The sequence below is a fragment of the Lissotriton vulgaris genome, chromosome 1_1, assembly GCF_964263255.1.
Source record: "Lissotriton vulgaris chromosome 1_1, aLisVul1.2, whole genome shotgun sequence".
Taxonomy (NCBI): Eukaryota; Metazoa; Chordata; class Amphibia; order Caudata; family Salamandridae; genus Lissotriton; species Lissotriton vulgaris.
In genome coordinates this window covers 1,569,507,655-1,569,535,484 of record NC_141685.1, presented here as the reverse complement: position 1 = coordinate 1,569,535,484, position 27,830 = coordinate 1,569,507,655, and the positions used below count along the sequence as shown (strand labels likewise).

General features: G+C 48.9%; 1 protein-coding gene across 4 annotated transcripts in view; it reads right to left on the bottom strand.

Annotated features, from left to right (window-relative positions):
- TBC1D15 (TBC1 domain family member 15) overlaps positions 1 to 27,830 on the bottom strand; it is a 608,606-nt gene that overhangs the window by 327,002 nt on the left and 253,774 nt on the right. For all 4 annotated transcript variants that reach the window (XM_086918096.1, XM_086918103.1, XM_086918101.1 and 1 more), the window contains one exon: positions 26,428 to 26,556. In XM_086918096.1, the coding sequence (XP_086774222.1) occupies positions 26,428 to 26,556 (129 nt within the window). The remainder of the gene's footprint in view (positions 1 to 26,427; positions 26,557 to 27,830) is intronic.

The following is a 27,830-nucleotide window of genomic DNA, read 5'->3' as shown; positions in this document are numbered from 1 at the left end:
GGGTTGGATATTTTCCCGTCATGGGCTGAAGGTTTGAGAGAGGCTGGAGCTGCAGAAGTTGGGGCTGGCGTTTGCCGCCACCAAACTTTGGGGGAGAGGGGGGTTCGGGGGTCAGTTAAGTTACCCAAGCAGCCGGGAGGGGTTCAGATGGGAGCAAAGGTAGGTCAGGTAGTTTTGGGGCTAGGTACTGGAGTTTCGAGTGGGCATAGTCTTGATCCGGCGACTTCAGTAGTGCAGGCTATGTTGGTCTGGAGTAGTGAGGAAGAGGTGGGGGAGTCTTCCCCCCCACCCGTTAGGGTGTCTCAGGGGGAGAGTGTTGGCAGTGCACGTCCAGTGGAGCTGGTTTCTGGTTCTTGGTCAGGCACAGGTGTTTCTGGTAGGCAGGAGGGTCAGGGGCCTTTTAGTGTTAAGGGTCCCGGCACATCAGTCCGATATTTTTCTCCACAGGCCACGTTGCATCGCGGAGCGACTGACTCGGTAGGGCGAAGTGTGTAGTCCCATGGCACCAAGGAGAAGGGAGGATGGAGTCTAGCGCTGCACATTCCGTACCGGCGGTAGATCCCGGTGTGGCCAGCAGACGCAGGTCCGGCGCGACCTCGCTGGCCCCAACTATAATTGCTTCACATCGGACTGAAGGGACAGCTGGAGAAGCTTCTAGGTGTGGTCAACGTTTGGGGGAGTATCGGCGGGTACAGTCGGCTCCCCCGCCAGGTGTATTGAAGGGACCCATGCAGGCCCAGTCAGTTGGTGCCGGGTCCGGTAAGGTCTGTGATAGGTGGTTGGTGTTCGGCCCTTCACAGATGGAGGAGCCTTTGGTGCTGGATTACGATGAGGACAGCGCAGAGGAAGGGGAATTGAGGGATTGTGAGTTTGGGGGGGGGGGAGGATCTTCTCATGTTTCTCATAGTTTTTTGCAGACACCGGCAGTGGTGCAGCCTAAAAGGGCAGTGGTGTCTGGTATCGGAAGAGAGCGCGGCCCCTCGGTGAGGGCTCCTCGGTAGGTGGACAACGTGGAAACGATGGCATGGCGATCGGTGCCTGGACGAGCACCCTTGTTACAGCCAGGTGAGATTAAGGAACCACGGGCCAGACCAAAAAATTGTGTCAATGGGGACGGGGGTGAAGCTGTTGAGGATAAGAGTGAAGGGAAACTATACAAAGGACGGTACGTGAAGGATCAAGGGGTGGGGACGATGGATGGGGATGGAATAGTGGATGCAAAAGTGGAGTACGGAATGAACACTGAAGAGGTTCAAGGGCTGAAAGAGCCGTTACACAGTAAAGAGTTGGAGATTAAGAAGCTCCCATATATGGGAGTAACAAAGCCCTTGGGGGCACACTTGATGTAGGCAAAAAAGGGGAGGATTTGGAAAGGGGAATATGTCGAAATTCTAAAACTGTTACATAGGGAAGTCAGGTCAAAAGAAGGTTCGAAGGAGGAAGAATATGAATTAGCTAAGCGCCCAAATGTCCCTTTAACAATTGAAAATTGGACGGCGGCATTCTTAATCTATGCCAGCGTCTATTGTGAAAAGTTCCCGGAGCGCTGTGTTGCAACATTTAAATACATGGATGTAATTCGGAAGGCGCAAATCACAGGTAGCGGCTTTGCGCGGGCTCAATATGATGAGGAATTTAGGGCCCGCATGGCTTGGGTCCCGGAGGCTAAGTGGGGGGGAGTTAGATACTGATCTGTGGCAACATACCATGGGAGCTTCTGCGGGGAGTAAGACCATTTTTACAGCTAGTGGTTTACCTTTAGTATATCGGTCCTTTCAGGAGAAACCCACCCGGGGAGGGGTGGGGTCTACAACAGCAACACAGTCTGGGACAGGGGCATGCTGGGATTTTAATAAAGGCTTGTGTACCAGAGAATACTGTAGATTTAGACACGAGTGCTCCCAGTGCGGCAGAAAACATCCTTTGGTCAAGTGCTGGGGGACAGGAATTTCAGTCGGCCATCAGGGGCAGCGGCCACCAGCCAGCGCCCCAGGCCCTTCACAACAGTCACAGGGTGGCAGAGGAGGAAAGGGTCCACAGGGGCCTGGGCCCAAAGGCTCATACTCTGGTTAAGGTTGCATAATTGGAGGTGGGGCTACAGGGGTATAGTGAGGTGAGAATGAAGGAATTGTGTTGGAAGGTTTCACGAATGGTTTCGCCTTTGTTACAACGGACCGCGGCTGCCGCGCTGGGCAAAGAATTTAAAATCAGCTGACGAACACAAAGAGATAGTCCAAGAAAAACTGTACAAGGAAGTGCGGGAGGGGAGGTTGGCAGGGCCATTTGAATATTGACCTTTAGAGGATTTGATCGTGTCACCGATTGGGGTAGTTCCCAAGAAGGAGGCGGGCCAATTCAGGTTCATTCAACACCTATCATGGCCCGAGGGGTCTTCAGTGAATGATTTCATTGATGAGGAGGCAGCCTCTGTGTCATATTCCTCGGTTGACGTTGCTCTGTCACTGGTAGTGACCGCGGGCGCAACTGCAGAGATGGCAAAAAGCGATATAAAATCTGCATTTAGATTGCTTCCAGTCCATCCAAATGATTGGAATCTTCTGGGGATCCATTTTGATGGTAAATGGTACGTGGACAAGGCACTGCTGATGGGTTGTTCAATGTCCTGCGCCCTTTTAGAGTCCTTCAGCACTTTCTTGCAATAGTTTTTTACACAGCGCACAGGTCATGAGCTAGTAACACACTATTTGGAGGATTTCTTCTTCGTTGGATCGCCGGGCTCCACGGAGTGCCAGGCAGCCCTGGACAGGTTCCAAGAGCTCATGGACGAACTTGGGGTACCGTTGGCGCCAGAGAAGACAATGGATCCTTGCGCGACCATGTCTTTCCTTGGTATTGAGATTGATTCAGTGGCAATGCAGTCTCGTTTACCCGTTGAAAAGAAGGTGAAAATGTTGGAACTACTGGAAACAATGTTGGCAAAACAAAAAGTGATGGTGAAGGAGGTACAAGTCCTACTAGGGCACCTTAACTTTGCATGCAGGGTTGTCAGTGGAGGGAGGACTTTTTGTAGACGTCTGGGTAGGGCACTATTCGGGCAACAATTGCCACATCACCATGTCCGTTTGTCGGCAGGGGTTAAAGAAGACCTCAGGATGTGGTCGGTTTTTTTACATTCTTTCAATGCAGTTCCTTTGGCCAGGGAGGAAGACTGGGAATGGGACGTCCAGATTTTCTCCAATGCAGCAGGCAGTGAAGGTTTTGGCCTTTATTGGCAGGGCAGGTGGTGTGCAGAGAAGTGGCCAGACCAATGGAAAGATGGTGGGAGGAGCATAGCCTTCTTGGAACTTTTTCCAGTCTTGGTGCATTGACTTTGTGGGGACAGGATTTAGCACATAAGAAGGTCTTGTTCAGGATTGACAATACGGCTGTGGTAGACATCATTAACAGACAGTCGGCCAGAGATGAACAGATCTTGAAGCTACTTCGAGTCTTTGTGTTAGGTTGTCTCAGATTTGACATCAGTTTCAAAGCATTGCACATCCCCGGTGTGAACAATGGCATTGCGGATGCTTTGTCTCGTTCGCAGTGGGAGAGATTCCATGAGCTGGCCAAGGACGCAGACAGGACACCGACTCCCATACCGGACCACTTGTGGTATGTAGGCAACGTAAGGTTGTACAACTGGTGGTAGGTTCTTTGTCAGCGTCTACTCTAGCTGCTTATGCGCTAGCTTGGAAATAATTTGTTGCGTCAGGGGTTTGCAGAAGGGAGCCTGGCTGGAGAAGGTCTGAAGATGTGATACAGTTCATACTTGATTTGATGGACAGAGTCACGATAGCTAGGAAGTAGGCCGGCATTTTTCTTATGGGGAAACTCCTTTGGGGTTACTCTCCTTCAGCAGGGGAGGTTGGGAGGACAATGTTGGAAGGTTGGGCCAGGGAGCGGGGAGCGGAACGGGCAGTGTGGAGTCCTTTGTCTTGGCAGACGTTAGCCAGGGTGTTGGAGGCTTTACCGTTGGTGTGCAGAGATAATGTTGAGGCTTGCCTCTTTTCCACACTTATGCTTTGGATGTTTTTGGGGCGTTCAGAGTTTTCCGAATTTTTGGGTTCCAAGCAATATCCGTGCATTCATTGGCAGGAGGTGCATTTGTCTGACAGAGGGGTTCATGTGTGGCTGAATAGATCTAAAACGACCAGAGGAGCAAGGGGAAGGGTATTTGGTTGGTGGCGTCCTTTCCCGCGGGTACATGCCCTTTGCAGTGGGCCCGGCGCTTGTGGGTTTTATCCGGTGGGGGTGTAGCGGCCAGTGTTTTCCAGCATGAAGATGGGTCTTGGGTCTCGGGTCTCTGAATATCAGTTGTGAATGGTGCTCCGAAAGGCTTTGAGGAGTATTGGTTTGGACGGGGATCAATATGGTACCCACTCTTTCAGGATTGGGGCGGCAACTGAGGCACATAACCGGGGTTGGTCCAGACAGGACATAATGCATTTGGGGAGATGGTCTTCTAATTGCTTTCAGCGCTATGTGCGTAATGAGGGGGAGGAGGCCCTAGCAGCTGCTGTTTTGCCATATGTCTGATACTGTTTTTCTCATTTCAGGTTCTGTGGCTGGCCCCAGAGCGTCGGAACTGACCATTTGGATTGTTGGCCATTCTTTTGTTAAATGGGCCCATGTGCAAGCATGCCGGAGCTACTTTGGGTTTTTACTGGGTTTTAACAATCGGCTCTTTAAAGTTGTTTGGAAAGAAAAGGGTGGCATGCTATGGAAGGAGTTGATCCTGCCCTGAACTCGTGGTTTGTGGGGGGCCAGTGCCCAAATGTACTGTTAATCCACTTAGGCGAAAATGATTTGTGTAGGGTAAAGGGAGTGGTTTTGTTGAGGGCGATGAAGAGAGATCTTTCACTTTTGAAGAACAGTGGTCTGGCTGCCACGTTTTGTGGACGGAGCTGGTTCCTCGTAGGATTTGGAGAGGCGCAGTCAAGCCTAAAGCGAATGATAGGGCACGTAAGTAGATTAATTTGGAGATTTCTAGATTTTGTAGAGGTATTGGTTTTGGGAGAGTGAGCCACAGAGATATCCGTTTTGATGCGGTAGAGTTTTTCCGAAGTGATGGTGTGCATTTATCCAGAATGGGGATGGATTTGTATCTTTTGGAACTGAGGGAAGTCCTACCTAGGTGTTTGAAGATATAGGAGTTTGGTGGTTAGGTCCATTCTTTGGCGCCTTTTCCTTCACATCTTTGCCCGGTTTTTGGGGAGCAGTAAGGGGGGAGGAGTTAATGCTCCCCCCCGCTTCCTGGGTGGCGGGGGTCAGTGGTGTTTTTGCCAGGATTGGCAGGTTGTGGTTATTCATTGGCTTGGTTGGGTTAGCAGGGGGAGTTGGGCAGGCTAAGTTGTGGGGGTGGTTCCATAGGTTGGAGGACCAAGAATTGTTAAGGGGCACGCTGGGGAGTTGGTGTAATGGTTTGAGGGATTTGTTAAAGTTAATCCATTATGCAGGGATTTGCATTGTTGTATGTTGTAATGTTTTAATGTATGGGTGGGGGCGGGGTCACTGACTTGTTAGGGGCGGGGCAGGTTATCGGGGGTTAATGAAGTCTGTGTTTAGTAAGTTCTAGTTTTATAAGGCGTTGCCGAGGTTTTTATTTGTTAATGAGCACCTGTTTCAATAAAGCTGCCTTTTTCACACAATCTTTGGTCTCTGGTCTGCTCACCCCCCACCCGTCCCTCCCAAGGGGGGTTGGGGGGGGGGGGGGCAGCCGACCCTAGGGAGGTTCCCAGCCCCCCCCCCGGCAGTTTGGGAGGGGCGGGGGTGAGTTCGGCGGGCCTCGGGCCATTTTCTTTGTCTTTTGGGCTTGTTTTTTGTGGTTTGCGGAGCCCAAGTATAAATGTTTGTGGCTCTGCCCGCCCGGACACCATTTTAGTTATCAGTGGCCTGGTGGCCGGGACATCCCTGAGGTGTTTTTGCCCTACCTCCCCCACTTTTTTGATATAGATCTCTTTTTCTCTTTAAGCCTTTTTCTTCATTTTAGGGTGGTTTGTTGGTACAGGTGTTCATGGGGTTTTGGATAATGTATTGTCGCTTGGAACAGGTGCTGTGCGGGGGTCAGTGGTGTTTTTACCAGGATTGGCAGGTTGTGGTTATTCATTGGCTTGGTTGGGTTATTGGCAGGGGGAGTTGGGCAGGCTAAGTTGTGGGTGTGGTTCCATAGGTTGGGGGACCAAGAATTGTTAAGTGGCAAGCTGGGGAGTTGGTGTAATGGTTTGGGGGATTTGTTAAAGTTAATCGATTATGCAGGGATTTGCATTGTTGTATGTTGTAATGTTTTTATGTATGGGTGGGGCGGGGTCAGTGGTGTGTTAGGGGAGGGGCGGGTTTTCGGGGGTTAAGGAAGTCTGTATTTAGTAGATCTCGTTTTGTAAGGAGTTGCCAAGGTTTTTATTTGTTAATGAGCACCTGTTTCAATAAAGCGGCCTTTTTCACACAATCTTTGGTCTCTGGTCTGCTCACCCCCACCCCACCCCACCCCTCCCTCCCAAGGTTGTCCTGTGCAGTGTGAGCTCCGGAAAATTGATAGTGTGGACACTGCCTTTCCGGCCGCATGGTGGGGGCACCAACGCCAATGATCCCTAAGGGGGCCACCTGGCAATAAGGCCAGGACAGCAGCACTACTGACGTTGCTGCGAAGGCAGCTTGCAGAAACATGCCCAGCAGGGCATAAGTCCTAAAAATAAAAGTAGGGGGACGCTGAAGTCACAACAGGAAGTGACGTCACTAAAAGAGGCCAAAGAGTGAATGTGTGGCTCCATTTGCTCCAGTTATCGAGCTTCCGGTAAAATAAGTGGGGGGGACTCCGTCCACCCTCGTGGTACCCCGACTCGAGCCCTAGTGCCCACACCTTTGCTCCGCCATTCTGCACCGAGGAGACGTGCCCCATCACAGGGCACCATGAATCAGGCGAATAATCACCCCTCGTGCAGGCGAGTCTGTCCCCACTTTGTTTTCACCCGTGGCCCTACCCACCCTCCATTCTGCGCAGCCGCAGCTTCATCTGCCATAGAAGACGCACATCACACAGCAGGCTGGCCACGGAGTCATCCAAACGAAAAGGGAGTAATTAATTAATGTGTAACTTGCTAGAAGCAAGTAGTGTGATAATTTATTGTCATGCAAGTAATGGAAGATCAAATGTATACATTACTACAAAATGTGCAGCCTGTGGTACTGGTAACGTGACTCTCACTAGTCAGTCTGCAAATATAGGGCAGCCCGGTCGCTGCTGCTGAAGGCGCGCTTGACCCTCCTCTGGTAATCAACCGTGTGCATTTGTGGTGCATACGTGTTAGAGAACAAAAACGCATCTTAATGTGGCAAAGTATTAAAAAGATAAAACTATCTGGGCCTGCCGAAATACTTTGTGAGCTCAGCTGTCAGTCTTGCAGGGGCAGATGAGTCTACTCTGTGCGACGTGTGCAGGTGATGTCTGAGAAAACAATGGCGCATCCTTACAGTCTGCTCTTGCCAGGGGGAAAACATAATATTTAGAATATACACCTAACTGGGACGTGAAGGAGCCACATGTTCTCTCTGTAGCATGTCAATTTTGGTTAAAAAAAAAACATAAATGCAAAGGGCAAATGACTGGATTCACATTACCATAAAAGAGGTACTTGCGCTTTTCGTTCTTAAAACCGCCTATATTCAGCAAGACTTGAGAACACTTGTACGGAAAACAATCTCTCCTGACACATTGGTCTTTTAACTTAAGGGTGTTAGGTAGAGCTGCTCTTCACCCCATGTGTGAATCTTGACAGTATTTGAATTGCCAGACCGATAAAGAATCGGGGGTTTGGCACAAAGTGAGGTGGCGTGTTTTTTACCGCCTCCTTGCACTTTGAGTTCTTCACAAACACTGCGCTTTGTTTCAAAGGCAGGACCCGCCATCCTTTGATATGCATTGCTTAAATGTAGTGCTTTATGTGAGAGAGGTGGGTGCAATGGGTGCATGACTCCTCTTCTCCACTGTGAGCTTGAAAAATTGTGGCTTTCGCATTGCTCCGCCTCCCTTCATTAACTGCTTTTCACTTTCTCATCTTTCCATTCCACTCTTCTTTTATGCGCTCCCCTTTGTCTGTTCTTCTCCCCTTGCCTTTCTCCTCCTTCCACTTTTCATTCTCATAGCCTTTCTTTCCAATCTTACACTCCTTATCTCTGCTTTTCCCGTTTCTCTTCACATTCTAGGTCTACCTTTGCATCTATAGTTGCCTTCTAACATGTCCTCCTTCCTAACTCTCCCTTTAACGTTTTTCTTTCTTACACATATCTCTTCATATCCACTGGAGCAATCTGTGTTTGATCTCAGGGTCATATATTTGAATCTTGGTGTGGCCATTCACTCTCATTTTTCTGAGGTCGATAAAATGAGTGCCTTTGAGTTGAATAACCTTTTCAATTTGTAAATGTAAATGTAAATGTATAGGCATTTATATAGCGCACTACTTACCCGGAGGGTCCCAAGGCGCTTCGACCGCTGCGAAACCCTTCCTGGCTTCCCTGAGAGATGGTCCCTTAATGGGTATCTCCAGGGTGAGACCAGGCCTCCCCGGCGGTCTGGTGGGGCCGTTAGTGAAGATGAGGCAAGCTAATGCCCAGAGTTGCCGAGTGTGATCGCTGATCAGAGTGGGCACCGAGGCGAGAGAATTATCGAGTCCGCTGACCCTGGTCCAGAAACCTGCCGCGCCGGGAATCGAACCCTGGTCCCGGGCCGTCCTCTGCTCTCGGGTCTGCCGCCTCTAACCAGTGAGCCACACTACTTCACAATTTGATTTCAAAGCCCCCTCAGATGTATATGTGGAGTACAAGCATACTTGGAGTGTTAAGGATTAAGGACATAGAAATGCATTTTAATATTGTCTTTAAATTTCTTTGCATTATTACACTATCATTATTCCCTATGTCCCTGCCTTGACACAGTACCTTTCATACTAATATCTATTCCCTGACCTCCTCATTTTCTTTCATCCAATCTTTTTCCTTTCCATTTTCTCTTTATCAGCTTCTCTAGCTATGCCTCCTTTCTTCTTTCTATTCTTGCTTCCTTACATCCCCAGCCTTCCTCCGTTGGTGCATTTCTTCCTTCTTCCTCCATTCGTTCCTCACTTTTGTTTTTTCTGCTCCTTCTTTCATCCCTTCTTTAATTTCTTCCTGTCTTATCCTCAACCTTTCCTTCTGCTTTTCTTCTTTTTTCCTTTCTTCTTTTCATCTTTCACACATTGTTCACTTAATATCTCCTGCTATCCCTTCATTTCTTCCTTTCACATTGTTTTCTTATTTCCTTCTTCACTGATCCATTACTTATCTATTTGCTCATTCCAGCACTCCCCTTCCTGCTTACATTTGTTGCTGCCTTCTTTAATGTATTCCTTCCTTCATCCGGTCTCTTTTTAAACAGCACAGTACAAGCACATTCTCTTTAGCTTGCAAAGCTGCATCAAGTGACCTTTACTAAAGCTGCATTTTGAGATGTACACACATTCTCTCATGTGAGTTCATTTTTGAGTTGTTTTCATAGACGTACCATAGGTTATATGATGCTGTATTGATTTGTAGAGCACAATAATCATCCAAGAGGGTATCCAGGAGCTTGGGCAGGTATGTAGGTGTGAGGTTCCTGAGGTTCTTGTATGAAGAGCCATGTCTTCAGCTTCTTACGGAACTCAAGGAGTGAGGAGGTGGCTCTGATGTGTTAAAGATTGTGGAAGTGGGTGCAGCCAATTAAGGAAGTGCCTGGGGCAGTAGAAGTGGGCAGAGCCGGGGAAGTGGGTGTGGTCTTCTAAAAAATGTGAGCACCTGCACTTAATATTTTACAAATTAAGCACTGCTCCTGCTTCTGTTCTGTCTCCAGAAGAAACAGGAAGCTAGCAGCCTCCCTCTCCTCCACTAAGCCAATGAGAACGCTGCAATGGCACAGCAGTGATTGGTTGGGACGCCTCCCAGCCAGACGCCTATGGGGAGGCGATTATCTGCATGGAGAAAGGGCAGAGTGCGCATGACTGGTTTGGGCAGCCCCAGAGGGCCGACCAAACCAGTTATGCTCACTCAGGAGTGGGCACACCACTCCTCCCCTGTCCAGCCCTGCTCCTAGAGCAGCCCCACCCACCCGTCTGCCCGCAACCAAACACTTCTGCTTTCTCGCAGAGCAAGAAGCAGAAACATAAAATGGCAGTTTTACCATTTTATGTTTCTGCTTCTCGCACTGCGAGAAAACAGTAGGGCGATGCTCCTCTGCCCTAGTGGAGGAGCTGCCCATTTTTCCAGTTCCCACCTCTAAGCTGCTAATCTAGGCCCTCCCTTTGACTTACAGTTCCTGGTGAATTCCCGTTTAGCCAGGACATAGGTGAGATCTTAAAATTTCCTTGTGACTTTGGTTTTGGCTGTGGCAGTGACTAGGGGTACGAGGAATCTCCCGGTCAGTGATGGCTTCAACTATATTTACAACCTCCCCCCAAAAAGCATGCATGGTGGGGCCCTCCCAGAGCATGTGTAAGATATGTGCTTTCCTTTCTCCACAGCCGGGGCAATCTGCCTACTCCATCTGGAAATACCTTCTAATTCTCATTAGTTAAGGTACACTCAGTTCAAGATATAGTCGTTATTTAATTTAAAGTGTGCCTTTTGCGCGATTTTTGGCGTTCTTTCCACTATGGTGTCCTAATAAATCTCGGGAATTAGGGTCCCCAGGTCTTCCTCCCATTGAATTTGCAGGTGGTCCATTGGTTGTTGCAGGTCACTGTGCATCGATGTAATGACTGTGTTGTAAAGGTTGTTTCCCATTGCCAACAGCTTAGTGCCCGTGGCTCCGTTGACCTAGTACTTCAGTGCTTTCGAACGCCGAGGTGAGGGCCCTGTGCAGGAGAAAATTACCTTGAGGCAGATCCAACTGTGCCCGAAACTTGTCAAACAGGAGTAACTCGGAATCTCAGAAGAGATCACCCTGTGTAGTGGCCCCCGCCGTAGCACAGGCATCAAGACCCACCCAGCATCTGCCATGCGGTGGATGCTGTAACATAACAAGGGGTAGTCGGGAGTGACGGGGTCCTATTCTACCCCTGAATCAAGTTATGACTCTGAACTCTCCAGTGTCCACATAGGACAGCCGTCTTATTTGCAACAGCACCTTTACGAGGTCAGATGACACCGGTGTAAATGGATTCAGGGCCCTATCTTGGTGCTCTCAGGAGGCCGACAACTAACGTTTTAAACTCCAAAAACTACTGACATTTTCCAGTTTACCAGCTACAGTTATAGCAAGTAACTATACCCATGATTTAAAGTAGATATAACTCACACCCCCCTTCCATGCAGTGTTGTCATGAATGATGTCATTTCAGATGCTGCAGTAGTGTTATTAGTGATGTCACAGATCAAGCCATGAGTAATGTAATACGTGGGGTAATAAGCAGTGCATGCAAGGGCATGCATTAAAGAGGTACTTAAATTGTTGGTGGGTGCCAACCCGGGGCTTCCACACTGCAGGAGTCGTTAGGAAGCAAAGGGGAAGCCAGAGGACTTCAGCAGCCCCAGTCATCTCCCCTTGCGGGAGCAGGCAACTTTCTATATTGAAGGTGGGTTTCCACTGGTCTGGGACACAGGGCGCTGTGGGGAGCCTCAATGAGCCAGCCGGCTACCCAGCCAGTACTATACTGGGTGCTGGCGGTAGCAGGCCTTTTCTCACACCATTTTTTAATCTCTCACACCAGGTAGGAGCAAAGTTGAGTTCCCTGCCCAGAGAGCGTGGGCAGTGAATGCCCGCACTCTTCCGGACTGCCCACACCCTCACTGGCAGGGAGCCAGAACCAATATTGGCACAGGGAAGGGGGAGGCACAGCCTTAACTCTTATAATAAAATTCATCCCCCTTTTAAATAATAGCAGCTTTCTAATATGATACGTTCACTAAACAGAATGCAGAGGAGGGCATGGGTGAGTAATGTGTGGTTCGGAAGAGCATCCAAAAGAGCATTATTGTAAGCTGAATACATCTAACCTTCGAGTCCTCCCTTCTGAATTGCCACCAGAGCAATACCGGCACTAAGGAGGTGGACCTGAGGAGTAGAATTTATACTAGGAAGTCCATCAGGAGCCGCAGGCAAAATTACTCTCCTTGCATACCTGAGACCCAATACTATAATGCCTGGTGAAGGTATGATGAATATCCTGACAGATGTTCAACACTGGACCGCTGCCAGGGAATGGAGCATTGGTTTGCTGTAGCTCTGGTGGAACAAGCCTGATGGCAATCAGAAGGCACCTTTTTGGCAGAAGCGCTGTATACTTAGATTTAGAGGACACACTACTTAAAAAATGTCCATGTTTGGATCACCCTCCCTTACTTCGCCCTGGTGAACCCACATGAAGTCTCCCAGGCAGTGCTCCGAAGTAACTATGGGCCCATTTGGGTTCTAAAATGTGTAACCCCTTCTACATCGCAGTGGGATGTGGCAGAGAGAAAAATGCAGGAACGTGGCAGACTGACTTACATGAAAAGCAATACCAGATTTGGATAGAAGATTACTCGAGTCCACAGCACTAATCTGTCAGTAAAGATTGAGGTCTATGGGAGCTGAAAAAAATAATGCCTGCAGATCACAGTGGCATCACAGAGGTGATTGTGATAAGGAAGACAAACTAAATAGTCAGCAACATCAGGGGCATGGGCGCAAAGACCTACACGTCAAAATAATAAGAACGAAATTAAGGTCTCAGTGCAGCACAAAGAAAGATGCATGAGGAAACTAACAAGTAAGCCCTTATAAAAACGCTTCACCACAGTTAATTTGAACAAAGAGGGCAGATAAGACAAATGCAGACAAGCTGACATAGGCAAAAGGTAGCCCATTAGCAGTGTCCACAGCAGCAAGATGCTGTGCTAAAAACAGAAAAACACCAGACAACTTGGCCCAAAGAAAGTCACTCTGTCAGTCCTCGCACCAGGCAAAAAACATTGCCCAATACCCGAAATAGACAAACTTCCTGTTAGAACTGCAAGCCGCCAGTATTACATCCACAACATCTGGTGGAAAATCAAACCTACTCAGCTAGTTCCACCCCATCGTCATGCATGGAGATGTACATTGTTTAAGTTCAGGTGCAGTACCCGGCCCTGTTGTTGGGAAAACAGGTCCTCCAAAAGAGGAACCAAAGTGGAGGGCATATGCTCAGTTTCAGCAGATTTGAATATTAGACGCTTCGAGCCCAATCGGGGATATCAGAATAAGCTGCACTGTGCCAACCTTGATCATCTTCAAGACCCCTGGGATCAGTGGCGCAGAGGCAGGAATGTGTAAAGGAGGGCTAGATCCATCAAAGATGGAATATGCTCCCAAGAGAATGCCAAACCATGTGCGTTTCCTGAGGTAGAAAAGAGATCTTGATGCAGGTGTCACTCTTGTTGATCTGCCCTTACAGTAAGGAAACTCGCACGGTAATTGTAAAGGAAATCAGCATACAATCCTAAAAGACCTGCTTGTTTGAGTGCCACATGGTGGTCAGGTTTCCCGTCAGGATCTGGTTTAGATGGAAGGTAGAAAAGCCTTGAGGGCCAGACGGCTAGTTCACACCTCCAGAAGACTGACCAGAAACTTCAGATCTCCATGTCGTCCAGGTGCTCTCCTGAGCCCAAAGATGACATATCTGTCACTATTGTGAACTATATAGATGAGGCAGGCAGAACAGTCTGTTGCATGTGATCGATATTGGCATTCACCATCCACCACTCAAGATCCTGTAACTTCCCATTCTGATGCAAATGTTGTTCAAGAAGGCCTTTTAAGGCAAAGGTTCCACTGCACACCACAAATATTCAAATGGGCACGAGCACCAGCAGTATATACGAGACTAGGAGACCAAGAACCTTCTGGGCCACAAACAAGGTATATGCCAGAAACATCAGAATCATAGGGTGAATGTCCCGTACTCATGGTGGAGGCAGAAAGACCTTCAAAGCCATCATGACCACTGTAAAGGAAATTCCTGTCATGGGTTTTTGCCATTTAATGGCATTGGGTTGACAGTAATGAAAAGGTAGTTTTCATGCAGCTGGAGACTAACTGAGGCAGATCCACGTTTAGCAGTTAGTCTTCAAAGCATGGAAAACATGTATTTTCGCCCTGTGAAGATGAGCTGCAACAACGGTTAGCATTAACCCTTCGGGAGTCGGATAGGGCCAACGGGCAGGTGGTTGAATTGGAAATGCACTGACCCCACACCAAAGTAGAGAAAACACTGGTGGGACTGCAGGATCAGTACTTCAGTACTTGAAATTACACATCTTGCAAGCCCAATGACATCATCCAGTCTCAGGAATCCAAGGATGCCAGGATGAGAGCTAATATCAGCATGTTAGGTTATGTGCAGTCATAGGTTATGTATATTTGTAAAGTGCACTATCACCCGCAAGGGTATTCTGGCGATGAGCAGGTCTAGCCATGCCTATGGTAGGTTGGTTAGTTGAAAAGCCAGGATTTCAGCTTCTTGCAGAATTCAAACAGAGTAGTAGTAGGCTCTGATTTGGAGTTGGATGTCGTCCTAATGATTGAGGAGTGAAGTGGTATTCTAATGATTTAGGAGTAAGGTAAGAGAACACTCGTCCTCCTGATCTGAATCGGTGTATGCATCAATCAATCAATCAGGGGTCTTGTATAGCGCGCTACTCACCTGTGAGGGTCTCAAGGCACTGGGGGGGGGGGGGGGGGGGGGGGGGTTCGCGGTGGCTCCGGGTCAGTCGATGGATGGTTCGGAGTTTGTGTAGAAGAGTTTTGCTGATTCCGGCGTAGAGGGCGTTGCTGTAGTCCAGTCTGCTGGTTATGAGTGCGTGGGTGACGGTCCTTCTGCAGTCGAAGGAGATCCATTTGAAGGTCTTACGGAGGATGCAAAGGCAGTTGAAACTGGTGAAGGCGACAGCATTGATCTGGCAGTTCATGGTTAGGGAGGAGTCAAAGATGATGGCGAGGTTCCGAGCGTGGTCTGTAGGGGTGGGTGGGCTCCTGAGGGCAGAGGGGCACCAGGTGTTGTCCCTGGCGGCGGTGCAGGGTCTGAGGATCAGTACCTCGGTTTTATCTGAGTTTAGCTTAAGGCAGCTATCCTTCATCCAGGTTGCCACGTTCTTCATTACCTCCTGAAAGCAGAGTCTGGCGTCTTCGGGGTTCTTCCTGAGCGAGAGGATGAGCTGACTGTTGTCAGTGTAGGATACGGTGCTGAGCCCATGCGGATTGCCGATGGCGGCGAGGGGGCGTTGTAGATGTTGAAGAACATGGGGCTGAGTGATGATCCCTGGGTTACTCCGCAGCTGAATTCCGTGGGTTTGGAGAAGAAGGGAGGGAGTCGGATCCTCTAGGTTCTGTCGGAGGGAGGAAGGATTGGATCCAGTCGAGGGCGGGTCCTTGTATTCTCGCGTTGTGCAGTCTGGCTGCGAGCGTGCAATGTGAGATGTGTCGAAAGCTGCAGAGAGGTCTGGAAGGATGAGGGCCGCGGTGTGTCCCTGATCCAGTAGCATGCAGATGTCGTTGGTGGTGGCGAGGAGGGCGGTCTCGGTGCTCTGGTTTCTGCGAAATCCAGATTGGGAGGCGTCCAGGATGGAGTTCTCTCCTATGAAAGCGGTCATCTGGGTGTTTACGATTCCCTCAGTGACTTTGGCCGCAGAGGAGAGAGATGGGCTTGTAGTTTCTCAGGTCCGTAGGGTCGGCCGTTGGTTTCTTGAGGAGGTGTTTTACCTCTGCCCGTTTCCAGTCATCTGGGCAGATGTTTGATCTGAGGAAGGCGTTGATGGTTCGTCCTAGTTCGGGTGCGGTGGCGGCCCTGTGGAATATGTGCGGTGGGCAGGGGTCCATTGGGGCTCCTGAGTGGGCGCGGTGATGAGTTTGACTGTAGCAGGATCCCAGGACGTGATGATAGACTTATCAGCAGCGGTCGGTAGGGGGGTGATGTTCGTCGTTGGTTCGCTGAAGTTGTTGTAGAAGGACTTGATCTTCACATGGAAGTAGGAGCTGAGCTTGTCGCAGAGTTCCTGGGTAGGTGTGACATCCGTGGCTTCGCTGGGGGGAGGGGGTTTGTGAACTGCTGTATGACGTTGAACAGTTCCTTGGCGCTGGTCACGTTGGTCTGGACCTTGTCTCTTATGAAGGTCCGTTTGTTGTCTCTTATCCTTCAGGGCGCTATTGTGGTTGTTCCGTGATTCTGTGGTTTTCAGGTTTTCAGGTTTCTCCAGGTTTTCTCTAGGCGTCTGCTGGAGCGTCTGGCTTCTTGGAGTTATGTAGTGAACCAGGCGGCTTTTAGAAGGCATTGTTTGGCAGGGGGCGGAGGGGTGCAAGCTTATCTGCGCAGCAGGAGATTCAGCAGTGAAATTCCCTGGCTGCGGAGTTGGTGTTGTTCGTGGTGATGGGGGGGTTTTGATGGAGGGAGGTGCTGAGGAGTTCCTCTGTGACCTTGCTCCAGTTACGTCGGGATGGGGGTGGGGTGGATTTGGGTGCGGTGGTGGTGTTCAAGGTTAAGTGGACGCAGTGGTGGTCAGTCCAGGGTGGCTGGGTGGTGTGGCACAAGCAGATGTTAGTTCCTCCCGTGAAGATGGAGCCGAGGGTGTGACCCTCTCTGTGGGTGGACGTGTTGATGAGCTGCTTCAGTCCAAGGTTGGCGAGGTTTTCAAGGAGAGTGTTGGAGTCGGGGTCATTGCCGTTGTCTAGGTGGAAATTCAGGTCCCAGAGTAGAATGTAGTCAGTAGAGGTGATAGCGTGGGGTGCGGGGAGCTCGGCGATGGTAGTTGCGTGTTGAGTGCGAGCACTGCGGCAGGCTCTGCACGAGAACTGCCTGTGGGGGGTGTTCAGCGCGGATCTTGCGCATTCGGCGTGTCTTCCAGGGTTGAGTGTGTGGAGGATGGTTGAGTCGTAGCGGTGGGTTTCAGATAACAAGGGTTCCTGGTTATGGTTTGTTTGCGGACGGGAGCAGACGGGCTTGCCTTCGGCACCCCAGCGGCGCGACGGTGCAGCGGTCGCCATAATGTAAGGGAGGGGAGAGGGACGAGCAGCTGGGTCTCCCGGAGAGGGGCGGTAGGGGGAGGGTCAGAGGTCAGCGGTGGCAGGAAACGGAGGGGAGACGAAGGGGAGCACCAGCACTGGGCAAAGAGGGATTGGAAAAGAACCAGGCACACTAAGACAGATCAACAGCAGCAGGCAATTACAATTACACCAGATTCCAAAATAAAGTCACAAACGCGCTAAAGATTTAACCAGACAGATCAACAGCAGCCAGCAATGACAATTGCACCAGATTCCAAAATGTTATGTCAGAGAGGCTTGTATAGCACGCAGCTGCCCCAGCGAAGGGGCGTCCCGGCGCTTTCAGCTACAAGGAAGAGACGCACTGTGACCAGAAACAAAGCAACAGCCAGAAACACCATAAATTAGGCTAATGGAAAGAGGAAGGTCTTGACAGCTTTTCTAAAGGCGAGTAAACAGTCCATACCACAGATCTGCTCCGGCAGGGAGTTCCACAGCCTAGCTGCCAGGTAGCCGAAGGAATGCCCTCCCGCCCGGCTGCGCTTAACCCGAGGGACAGTGACTAACTGCCGACCGTAACCTGCGTTTGGGAACAGAGAGAGTGAGCAAATTGCTCAACAGACTGGGGTGAGCTGGTTTCACAATTTTAAAAGATAGGCACAATGCCTTAAACTGAATCCTACTCCATAGGAAGCCAATGCAGTTTATGAATAGTGTCAGCAGCAGAGCAGAATCGTGGAAGGCCTACAAGCGCTCTTGCGGCGGCATTTTGGACGCGTTGTAACCGACATATTTCGGCCTTATTAGCCCCAAGTGAAAGAGAGCTGGCATAATCAAGGCCTGAAAGAATAGTAGCCTGAATAACCAGCTGACGTGCAGTAGGATCAAAATATTTCAGAAGGGGCTTAAAACCCAGCAACAGGCCAAGACAAGTACCGGCGACTTTCCTGGTGTGATACCGATAGGTAAGGGAAGCGCCCATCCAAACCCCAAGATTTGGCATGGGGACTGCACCCAGAACAGTTGCCAACCACTGCTCGTTCCAAAGATTAACGTTCTTCCCATTGCATTGATTTGTAAACAATTGGAAGCCATCCAGCGAGCCACAGCCGTTATCCCATCTCTAAACCTAGAGGCATTAGGAGCCGAACCTTCCGCCAAGGTGACAACCAGCTGCGTATCGTCGGCATATGAGACCATAACAAGGTCCCATTACCTGGCGACCGCAGCCAGGGATTGGACATAAAGGTTAAACGAAACCGGGATCAGAGCTGAGCCCTGGGGTACTCCCTGATCAATGGGATGGGCTAGGGAGAGAAACGGAGGAGCCGACACTGAAAGATCTCTCAGTTAGAAAAGATCTGAACCATACCAGGGCTGACCCGTCACTCCAGCTTCCTAAAGGTGCTGTAGCAAGATGTTATGTGAGACCGAGTCAAAGGCGGCACTAAGGTCTAACAGAATAAGTGTCGCACTTTGACCGTCATCAAGAATGGACCGCAGGTGCTCAGAGGTGGCCAAAAGAGAAGTCTCCGAACTGTGACCCGAACAAAACCCATTCTGAGAGACATCCAGGGTATCCTTGGATTACAGGAATTGAGTGAGCACATTGTTAACATGTGCCTCTGCGACCTTCATCGCCCAAGGGAGCAGGGAAATAGGCCTGAAATGTTCCTGCTTGGACGGGTCCAGTGTGGGTTTCTTAAGAATGGGGGACACACAAGCCTGTTTCCAGAGAGCAGGTACAATAGCAGTGGAGAAGGAGGCATTGATTATGTTACGGAGAGGGGCCTGAAAAATGGAGAAGGACTCTCTAAATTGAGAAGGCCTTAAAGGGTCAGCAGGTGAGCCAGTTTTAATTTTACCACTCAACTGGGGGAGCTCCTCCTGAGACAAATGAGGAATGGCTGACAGCATCTGCTGCGGTCCAGTGTCTAAGGGCACAGGAATAAAACAAGAGGGGGCTGGAGGGAAAGAATGATAGATGGCTCACACCTTTTCTACAAAAAAGGTGGCTAAATCATTACACTGATGTGCCGATGATATAGCAGGAATCGAGACCTTCTTAGACCTGAGATCTTTAAGAATCTTAAAGATACATTTTGCTGAGTTACGACTCAGCTTGATTTGGCTCGCATAATAGTCAGACCGCGATTTACAAATGGCTTTATGATACTGTATGAAAGCGGTGAGATAACACAATTTTTTCTCAGGATCATAGTCCCTTGAAGATCGCCCCTTGAACCATTTGCCAGGGATCAAGGAGTCAAGGCCGTGTTTTATCCAGTCACAGAATGAATCATAGTCCGATTCAGAGTCGGATAGAGGGCCCAGAGGGTGCCTGGCTAAAAAGTCATGGAACTCCTCAATTTTTAATTTACTCCAGGGACGTTTGAAGACCATTTTTACAGAATCCTTGTAACGAGGCTCTGTGAGTGGGACAGATATGACAACCAAAGCATGGTCAGTACAGCCCATGGGAGTAGGCGTATCCACCTTGGAGGACTGAATATTAGAAAATATAGGGTCCAGCAAGTGCCCTGCAGTGTGGGTGGGACCGCATACCAATTGATTCAACTGGAAAGCCGCCATGTCAGCAATGAAACTGCGAATTTCACTGCCGTGAGTTAAATCAAGATGTAAATTCAGAACCTTAAAGATACTAAAATTGGCCGGGCCCACAACAAGCGAGCTAACTCTTGCTAGAAGCGCATTTTTAAACTTGGCAGTCAGCCCAGGGGGTCCTGAGAGGGTAAGGTGGGGGCTCACAGAAATCCTAAAACGGGCACATTCACAGCCTTCAATGAGTTCCTTAGTGAACAAGCAAGAGTAGCATGATTTAAAAATGACTGCAATGCCCCCTCCTCTGGATTCCCTATTGACCGTGCAAATGGAGTATCCGGTAGGTAAAGCTAAATTAGGCTCCGCTACCATATCCTCGCTAAGCCAAGTTTCACACAAGAAAAACACGTCAGGGGCTTCCTCTGTGACAAGATCGTGAACTTCCATGTAATGTTTAGCCAACAACCTTACATTAAACTGCAGAATTTTCAGCCCAGTCTGAGGCTGGGCACCCAGAGCACATTATATAAGTGTAGGGGCAGGTATAGTGTAACAACAGGCTGGACAACTAGTAGAGTCTTCCCCGGAGTTGAATACACTTCCTCCACAGCAAATAGAACCCAAATTAAAGGCCAAGAGTTCTTCCCTATCGTAAGAATGCAAACCAAGCGGCTGTCGACCAGAGGTTCTGGCGAGAGGCGACGTACAGGCGCAGACGGGCTTTCCTTTGGCGCGCCTTCGGCACGCCACCAGCGCGTCCGCTGCGCTCCCGTGCCATAGCCCCCTTAAGAAGGAGCGTTCAGACAGCTAGACCGCCGACCAAGATGGCGGCTAGCCGAAAGAACCGGAAGTGAGGACTAGCGTTCGGAACGCCCTCCACAACAAAAAGCCTAAATGGCTGCGGTGGACCGGGGCGTCTCGAGAAGAATAGAAAAATTAGCAAGGTTGGGCGAAAATAGCTCCAGGCAAGTACGATTAAAAATTGGGGTACAAACACGATATTGCGTACAGTATAATGACACAAGGTAGCAAATTTAAAAATACAGGCAAAGATGTCAAGCACACCTCACTTGTAGCAGCAAGAGCACATCCAAGCGCCCGATTAAATACTGTGGATGCTGGGAAGAGTTCAAACAGCTAGACCGCCGACCAAGATGGTGGCTAGCCGAAAGAACCGGAGTGAGGACTTCCCCGAAAGCGTTCGGGACGCCCTCCACAACAAACAGCCTATATGGCTGCAGTGGACCGGGGCGTCTCGAGTAGAATAGACAAGCATTTACAATGCAACGGTCTCGCCTTTTCAAAAGTTAGAGCTATTGGCATTGTAAATGACAAATGTTTTATTTATGTGTTGGTTTTGAAAACAGATAAATAAATGGCATTGTCATTTACAATGGCAATAGCTTTATCTCTCGCAAATGCGAGACCTATTGCATTTGCACCCACCCACACATACACACACACAGACACACACATAGATGTGGTGAATGTGGTGGTGGTGGTGGTGAATGTGGTGGTGGTGGTGAATGTGGTGGTGAATTTGGTGGTGGTGGTGGTGAATGTGGTGGTGAATGTGGTGGTGGTGAATGTGGTGGTGGTGAATGTGGTGGTGGTGGTGGTGAATGTGGTGGTGGTGGAGGATGTGGTGGTGGAGGATGTGGTGGTGGAGGATGTGGTGGATGTGGATGTGGCGGTGGTGGGTGTATGTGGTGGTGGTGGTGGATGTGGTGGTGGTGGATGTGGTGGTGGTGGATATGGCGGTGGTGGATGTGGTGGTGGAGGTGGATGTGATTGTGGATGTGGTGGTGGTGGTGGTGGTGGTGGATGTGGATGTGGTGGTGGTGGATGTGGATGTGGTGGTGGTGGTGGATGTGGTGGTGGGTGTGATGGTGGATGTGGTGGTGGATGAGGTGGTGAATGTGGTGGTGGAGGATGTGGTGGTGGTGGAGGATGTGGTGGTGGTGGATGTGGTGGTGGAGGATGTGGTGGTGGAGGATGTGGTGGTGGAGGATGTGGAAAACCCGGAAGGGAGATCTCAAAGCTCAAACCACTGTGAGATGGAGAGTCAAGGGTCCCCCAGTTCTTGCAAAGGAGAGAGTGTCCCTCCAACCAAACCCAACCAATGATAATGAATCGCCAGCCCCACCGCATAGAAGCCTGATTGGAAGGAGTACAGGTGTAGTTTTTTAGATGAATTCAGTAAGTTGGCCCTTGATGGCCTTCTTGTTGACTTTGGCTAGGAAGGGAAGCAGAGAGATGGGTCTGTAGTTCTTGAGGCCCGTCGGGTCGGCAGAAGGTTTTTTTCAGCAGTGGGCTGATAACTGCTTGTTTCTGGGCTTCAGGGAAGGTGGCTGACTCGATGGAGCAGTTGATGGTGCTTCCGAGTTCAGGGCGATGGTGGAGCCAGAACGGTTGAAAATATGGTGGGGCAGGATATGAGGGGGCTCCTGAGCAGATGCTTTTCATGATCCTTAGGGTGTCGTCTGTGGTGAGAGTGGTCCAGTTGAGCAGGGTCAGCTGGGATCTGGGACATTTGGGTGAGGTGGATACTGGTGGGGTGAGTGGGTCCCTGGTTAAGAAACTGTCGTAGATATCTATGATCTTGTGGTGGAAGAAGGTGGTGATGTTGTCGCAGAGATCTTAGGGGGTGGGGGGATGTCTGTGGCATCCGTGCTGGGTTTGGCGAATTCTTTGATCATGGTAAAGAGTTTGTTGCTGTTGTGAGCGTTGATTTGGTCCCGTTTTCTTTGTGGTTCTGAAGAGGGGGTAGTGTGTGGTGAGAGCAGTTTTGAAGACTGCATGGTCTGCCAAGGTTTTCCTGCTCCTCCATATTTTCTCGAGCTACATGCAGATGAGCCTGGACTCTTGGAAGGTGGGGGGAGAACCAGCTGGCTTTTTCGGATGGCTGCTTGCTGGAGGGTTTCCCTAGGGGGCCAGTGTGTTGGCACAGTCAGATACCCCTAGGTGGAGGTTGGGTGCTGAGGCGTTCACATCTGTGGAGGTCGGTGCTTGGGTCTTGCGGAGCGAGGTTGCGGTTGGTCTTTGGAGACCTTGTTCCAGCTTCTGTTCGGCAGCAGTGAACGCAGTGGTGTTCGGTTGGTTTGGTGAAGGACAAGCGGATGCAGCGGTGGTTGGTTCAATGTAGTTCGGAGGTGTGGCCAAGGGAGGTGTTGTTGCTTGCGTAGAAGACAGGGCAGACGTGTGTCCTGCGGAGCGGGTTGGGGAGGTGACCAGTTGTTTGAGTCCTATAGTGGCTTGATTCTCAAGTAGGGATGAGGTAAAGTGGTCGTTGAGGTTGCGCAGGTGGAAATTGAGGTCGCGGAGGATGTAGTCCTTTGAGGCGAGAGCGTGTTGTGCAATGTAGTCTGCTATGGATGCGCTGAAGAGGGGACGGTGTGCGGGAGGTCTGTAGGCAAAGGTGTCGTGGAGGGTGGTGTTCGGGTTGGTCTGGGCCTGGAAGCTGAGGTGCTCCATGTCAGGGAGTGGTCGTCAGAGCTAGTTGTGAGGCGGAGGGTGTTTTGAATACGATGGGGATGCCTCCTCCCGTTCGGTTGGTGCGATCCTACTGAATGATTTTGTAACCGTTGGGGATGGCGGTGGAGATGTCTGGCGCTGAGGTGGGGTTCATCCAGGTTTCCGTGAAGATGGTGACGTCGGGGAAGATGGGCTTGAGCAGGTCCTAAATCTTCACGGCTTGTTTGTTGAGGGGGAGTGTGTTCAGTAGGTTGCAGCTCAGGTGGTCGGGTCTAATTCTAGGGGGTCGTGTGGTTCGTGGGTCTGGCATGCAGACAGGAGAAGGTGCAGTTGCAGCGGGTGAACAGGCATTAGGCATCCTTCGGTGGTACGAGGCGGCTCGTCCAGTGTTGAGGGCGTGGAGGATGCTGGCGTCATAGCGGTGAAAGTTGCAGGGAACCAGGGTTCCTGGAGCAGTATGCGGTCCGTGGCGCCGGGCGCAGTCGACGCGCGGACTGGTGCAGACCAACGTCTCTTTGGTGCACCTTCAGTGCGGCGGTGTTGCTGAAAGGGGGCCGGACTGCAGGTACAGAGCAGCGGCAAGTGCACTGATAAAAAGTGAAAAAGAGAAATACAGAAGAAAATAGCAAATGAAAAAGGCTAGGAAAGCAGATGAGAAGGAGCAGGAAAGCAAGACATGCTCACCACTCGTGTCAGATGTGCATCCAGTACTTGCGCAGGAGTAGAGATGCCTTTTCCCAATGCCCCATCCAGGAGATCGTCAGGTACAAGTATATCAATACCCAGAAGAATCTCCCAAAGAGGGAAGGGGGAGTGGATAAAATAATAAAGAAGACAAAGAGACTGTCTGCGGTCAACTGCTTCCAATTTCCTGCTTCACCTTCACACTGTGTTATGTTCTTGATTGGAAACTAAAGACAATATCCTTAATAGGTATGTCTACTTAACCCTTAAGTTAGTCTTCAAACTATAATTCACATACCAGAATAACCTTAGACTTTTGCATCTATTCTATTGGTCTTCGTAATCTTCGTGCAATCACAAGAATTAACTTGTTCAATCTTGCATGAAGAAGTTTCTGTGATCAATCAGATAAATATACAATTTATCTATCTTATGTTTCTCTTCTACACTGTTGTTAATTTTCTGTAATTATTTGTACATACCTAAATTTTATATTCTAATCTTTTGTTGTCTTTTCAGGTTCTTCTACACGGTGTCAGGAAGTTGTTTTGGTAAGTATACAGCTTCTTTTTTTATCAATGCTTCCCTTTAACAAATATAGTTCATGCTGATATACATGTAATACATATTTACACCAAGCAATACTTAGCTTTTGAATAGTCTTGTTGTGTTTTCTGTAGTGCTATTTCGTCAGCTTGAAAGGTGAACGCTGCTCTTTAGTGCGCTAGTTTCTGTCAAGGAAGCGTTCTCACAGAAACCAACTGCGCATGAATTCTGACCGCTCAAACGCTGCTCCAAGGACAAATTAGCGTCTCCAAGTCTTTGCTCAGGATTCGGAAGGTAGTGGCTCTGCTCACTTTCCGAAGTAGTGTCTTCAATTAAATGCGCAGGTCTCAGGAGAGTAGCGATTACTTCGGAAACGGACCACGCATGTGTTTTTTTAAGAATTACCACTCAGTCGAAGTGGAAGCCGTTAACTAACACGCGCTCAGCAATAATTTTCAGAGTCTCTTAAACATAGAAATAACCCGAATTGTTCATTCAGTGTAATCACGTGACTTGAAGAAACGGTTCACAACCTCTCTTTCCTTCTTTCATTTAGTTGCTTCCCTGTGAAATGGATCCAAAAAAGAACAAACCTGCAAGTGGTGCGCGCGCCATAGCGAGCCATGTGGTTTCAATTCCCGAGCCGTGTCTGGGCACGATAATTGAAAACACATGCCAGCCGTGCGGGTAACCGCCACCAATAGGCCATGGGCGGAGCAATGCGCACGCCTTTGGCCAAATGTGTGCTGTCTTTGTTAAAAAGACGCACGCAAAGGCCAATAGTGTAGGACAAAAGAAAAAGCACACGCACCAGCGTTTGTGAGTGTGAGGGCAGATTTCAAAAGCCCCTACAGGAAGTCTTGCTGCACGAGCAATGCCGCGCACTGAAACGCTAGGCACGAGACCAAAAAAAAAGTGAAAAACAGAAATACAGAAAAGAAAAAGAGAAATACAGAAGAAAATTAGCAAATGAAAATGGCTAGGAAAGCAGATAAGAAGAGAAGGAACAGGAAAGCAGGGAAGTAAGACAGACTCACCACTGAACCACCAGGGATGGGGAGTAGGCGGGAGCCTCTGGGTGGAGGAGGGCCTTGAATACAAGACCTGGAGCACAGAGGGCAACAGCTACCAGGTGGAGCTGCGCCGCAAGGGAAAAACGGACACTGACAAAAAGGTCAGTGAAGTCGAAGGTTGTGCTTTAGTCAATTGTTGTGTGACACAGTCCGAAATCAAGCCAAATTCTGCTCTGGATCGGACATAGAAAGTGGGACAAAATCTGGAAAATGCTCCTTTGGAGTGGAGGCCAGAGCAGGGCTGGGTACCACCGGGGCCTGCAGCAGAGGTGTAAAGGGCAGGGCTGGTGCTGGCTGAGGCCAAATAAGGCCGTTGTCATTGGAGGAGAGACCATCAGTGGAAGTCCAACTGCGTAGCTAGAAGGAGCCTACCTAGCTAGAAGGTACACTAAAAGGTAATGGAACATCGGAAACTGCCACACTCCCTACAAAAATCCTCAATCTCCTAGGGATTTGATAATGTTCTGAAAACATGAGGTGGATCAGCTCCAATATCAGAAATGCATCTGAATCAGAGGCAACTGCTGGAGCTTTCAACTGCCGAAGGCGTAACTTCTCCATAGAGCTGGAATTGCAGGAGACCCTCTCATGCAAATGCATAAGGAAACATCTGCCTGAGACCTTTCAACCATTTGAAGCCAAGACACCACAAACAAATGTTGTGCGGGTCTGTGAGTGACATCTGTTTCCTACAAGGACAACAAAGCTTAATTATGTGGTTAAAGAGCAGGGATCCCTGCACACCTGTCAAAAAACTAATTTGGCAAAATTGGTAAAATGTAGCAAATGTTTCAAGCAGTACTCTAGATCTACACAGAAAAACAGGTACTGGTATCAGGGCCTGGGGGGTGAGTCTATATATTTCTCTGTGTCATCACTTCCAAAGGTGGAATGGGGTCTGATGGCCCCACCTGTCGGCACGTGGGAGCTACTGCTTTAAGTTTTCCGGCTCAAGTTTGGCAGCGGAGAGGATTCAAAAGGTTAGTAATTTGCAGTTAGAAGATTCTATGGAAAAGATATATGTCAAAGGGGAAGAAAGCAGATCATAATGTTGTAGATTAGTCATAAAATATCATTTACCCCTTTGAAAATAATTTGCTTCATGCGATCGACATTCAGTATTCTTCCTTCCAGGTCCATACTGTTAAGCCATTCTGTTGGGGATAATGGCTCTCTTCTGTGTACATTCAGCCTCTGCGCTACATCAATCTGAAATATGGAAGTGTGATAATTAACAAATAAACCTCAACAAATGTGGCCTATTGTAATAACTCCATCTAAAGGTCTTAATGTAGCAGTTATATGATGGAAATAGCATTAGCACATGTAACACTGAAACTGAGCAAATAATGGAACAAATCTGAGTTTGCAGTGATGATTTATTGTTTTAAAATTAAATCTATTAATATTTATATATTTTTAGGCCTCAGCTAGACAAAGCTTGCCTTTTCTCTTCGAGACATGCTCTTTTCAGTATATGGGCATTAAGCTCCGCCCAATTAACGCTTATCTTTACAATTGGCTCCTCTTCCTGTCCTTTGTAAAAGATAGCATTTGATTCGTCAATAGGCTTAGAAGTCCCTCCTTACTACTGCCTTTTCTTCTTTTGTAACCTGCCATAAGGACTGACCCTCTTATCTGTGTTGTAGCTCAGTATGTTTTATTTACTGTCTGTGGGCACTATTTTTTGAAAAGGACTTTCTCCTATTGCACGCACGTCATGCTTTCCTTCAATCTGCAACCACTTGTTTATAATTTACTACTGACTGACATTTTTTTAATAGCTATCGCATTTAGGCTTGCCCCTCTTGTGTTTTATTATTATTCCACTGCTGTGCTCTGCCATTCTCTCACCACGTTATGATTTTAGGCCAACCATTTGTTCATCAGAAATTATTTCACTTCTTTTTTGAAGGAGGCGGTAGATAAAAATCAGACCGATTTCTTTTGGCAAAGATTTCCAAATTTTTGGGGTGATACTCAAGAAGGGTCTGTTGCACGTTTTCTTTTTAGGAATAATCAGGGGTTTCAGCGGAAGGGAGCTGAAACTTCCGCTATGACCTACATCTGCCTGATAATCCTAGCTTTAGTGCCAAGTTCCTGGGGATATTGAAATGTACAGCATTTTTTGTTGAATTCTTGCCTCGTATGGAAGCCAGTTCAGGGATTTCAGATCAAGGAAGATGTGTTTGTTTCTTTTTGTTTAGGTGAGGAGTCTGGCAGCATCGTTAAGAGAGGCCTGTAGAGGGGTCAGCTTGTATCTGGGCAGGCCACGGAGTATAACTTGAAAATGACTAGGGCTTGTACTGTAGATTTAAAGTCGACCTGGGGGAGGAAGGGTTTTAATTTCCTTAGGATGCTCATCTGATAGTTTGCTCCTTTGGTGGCGGTACCGTTGTGATCCTGCATGTGCAGGATCACACCAGTGACTGGTATTCGTCAAGGAGTTGGTATTGTACTATATGATTGCAGAGTTGGATCTG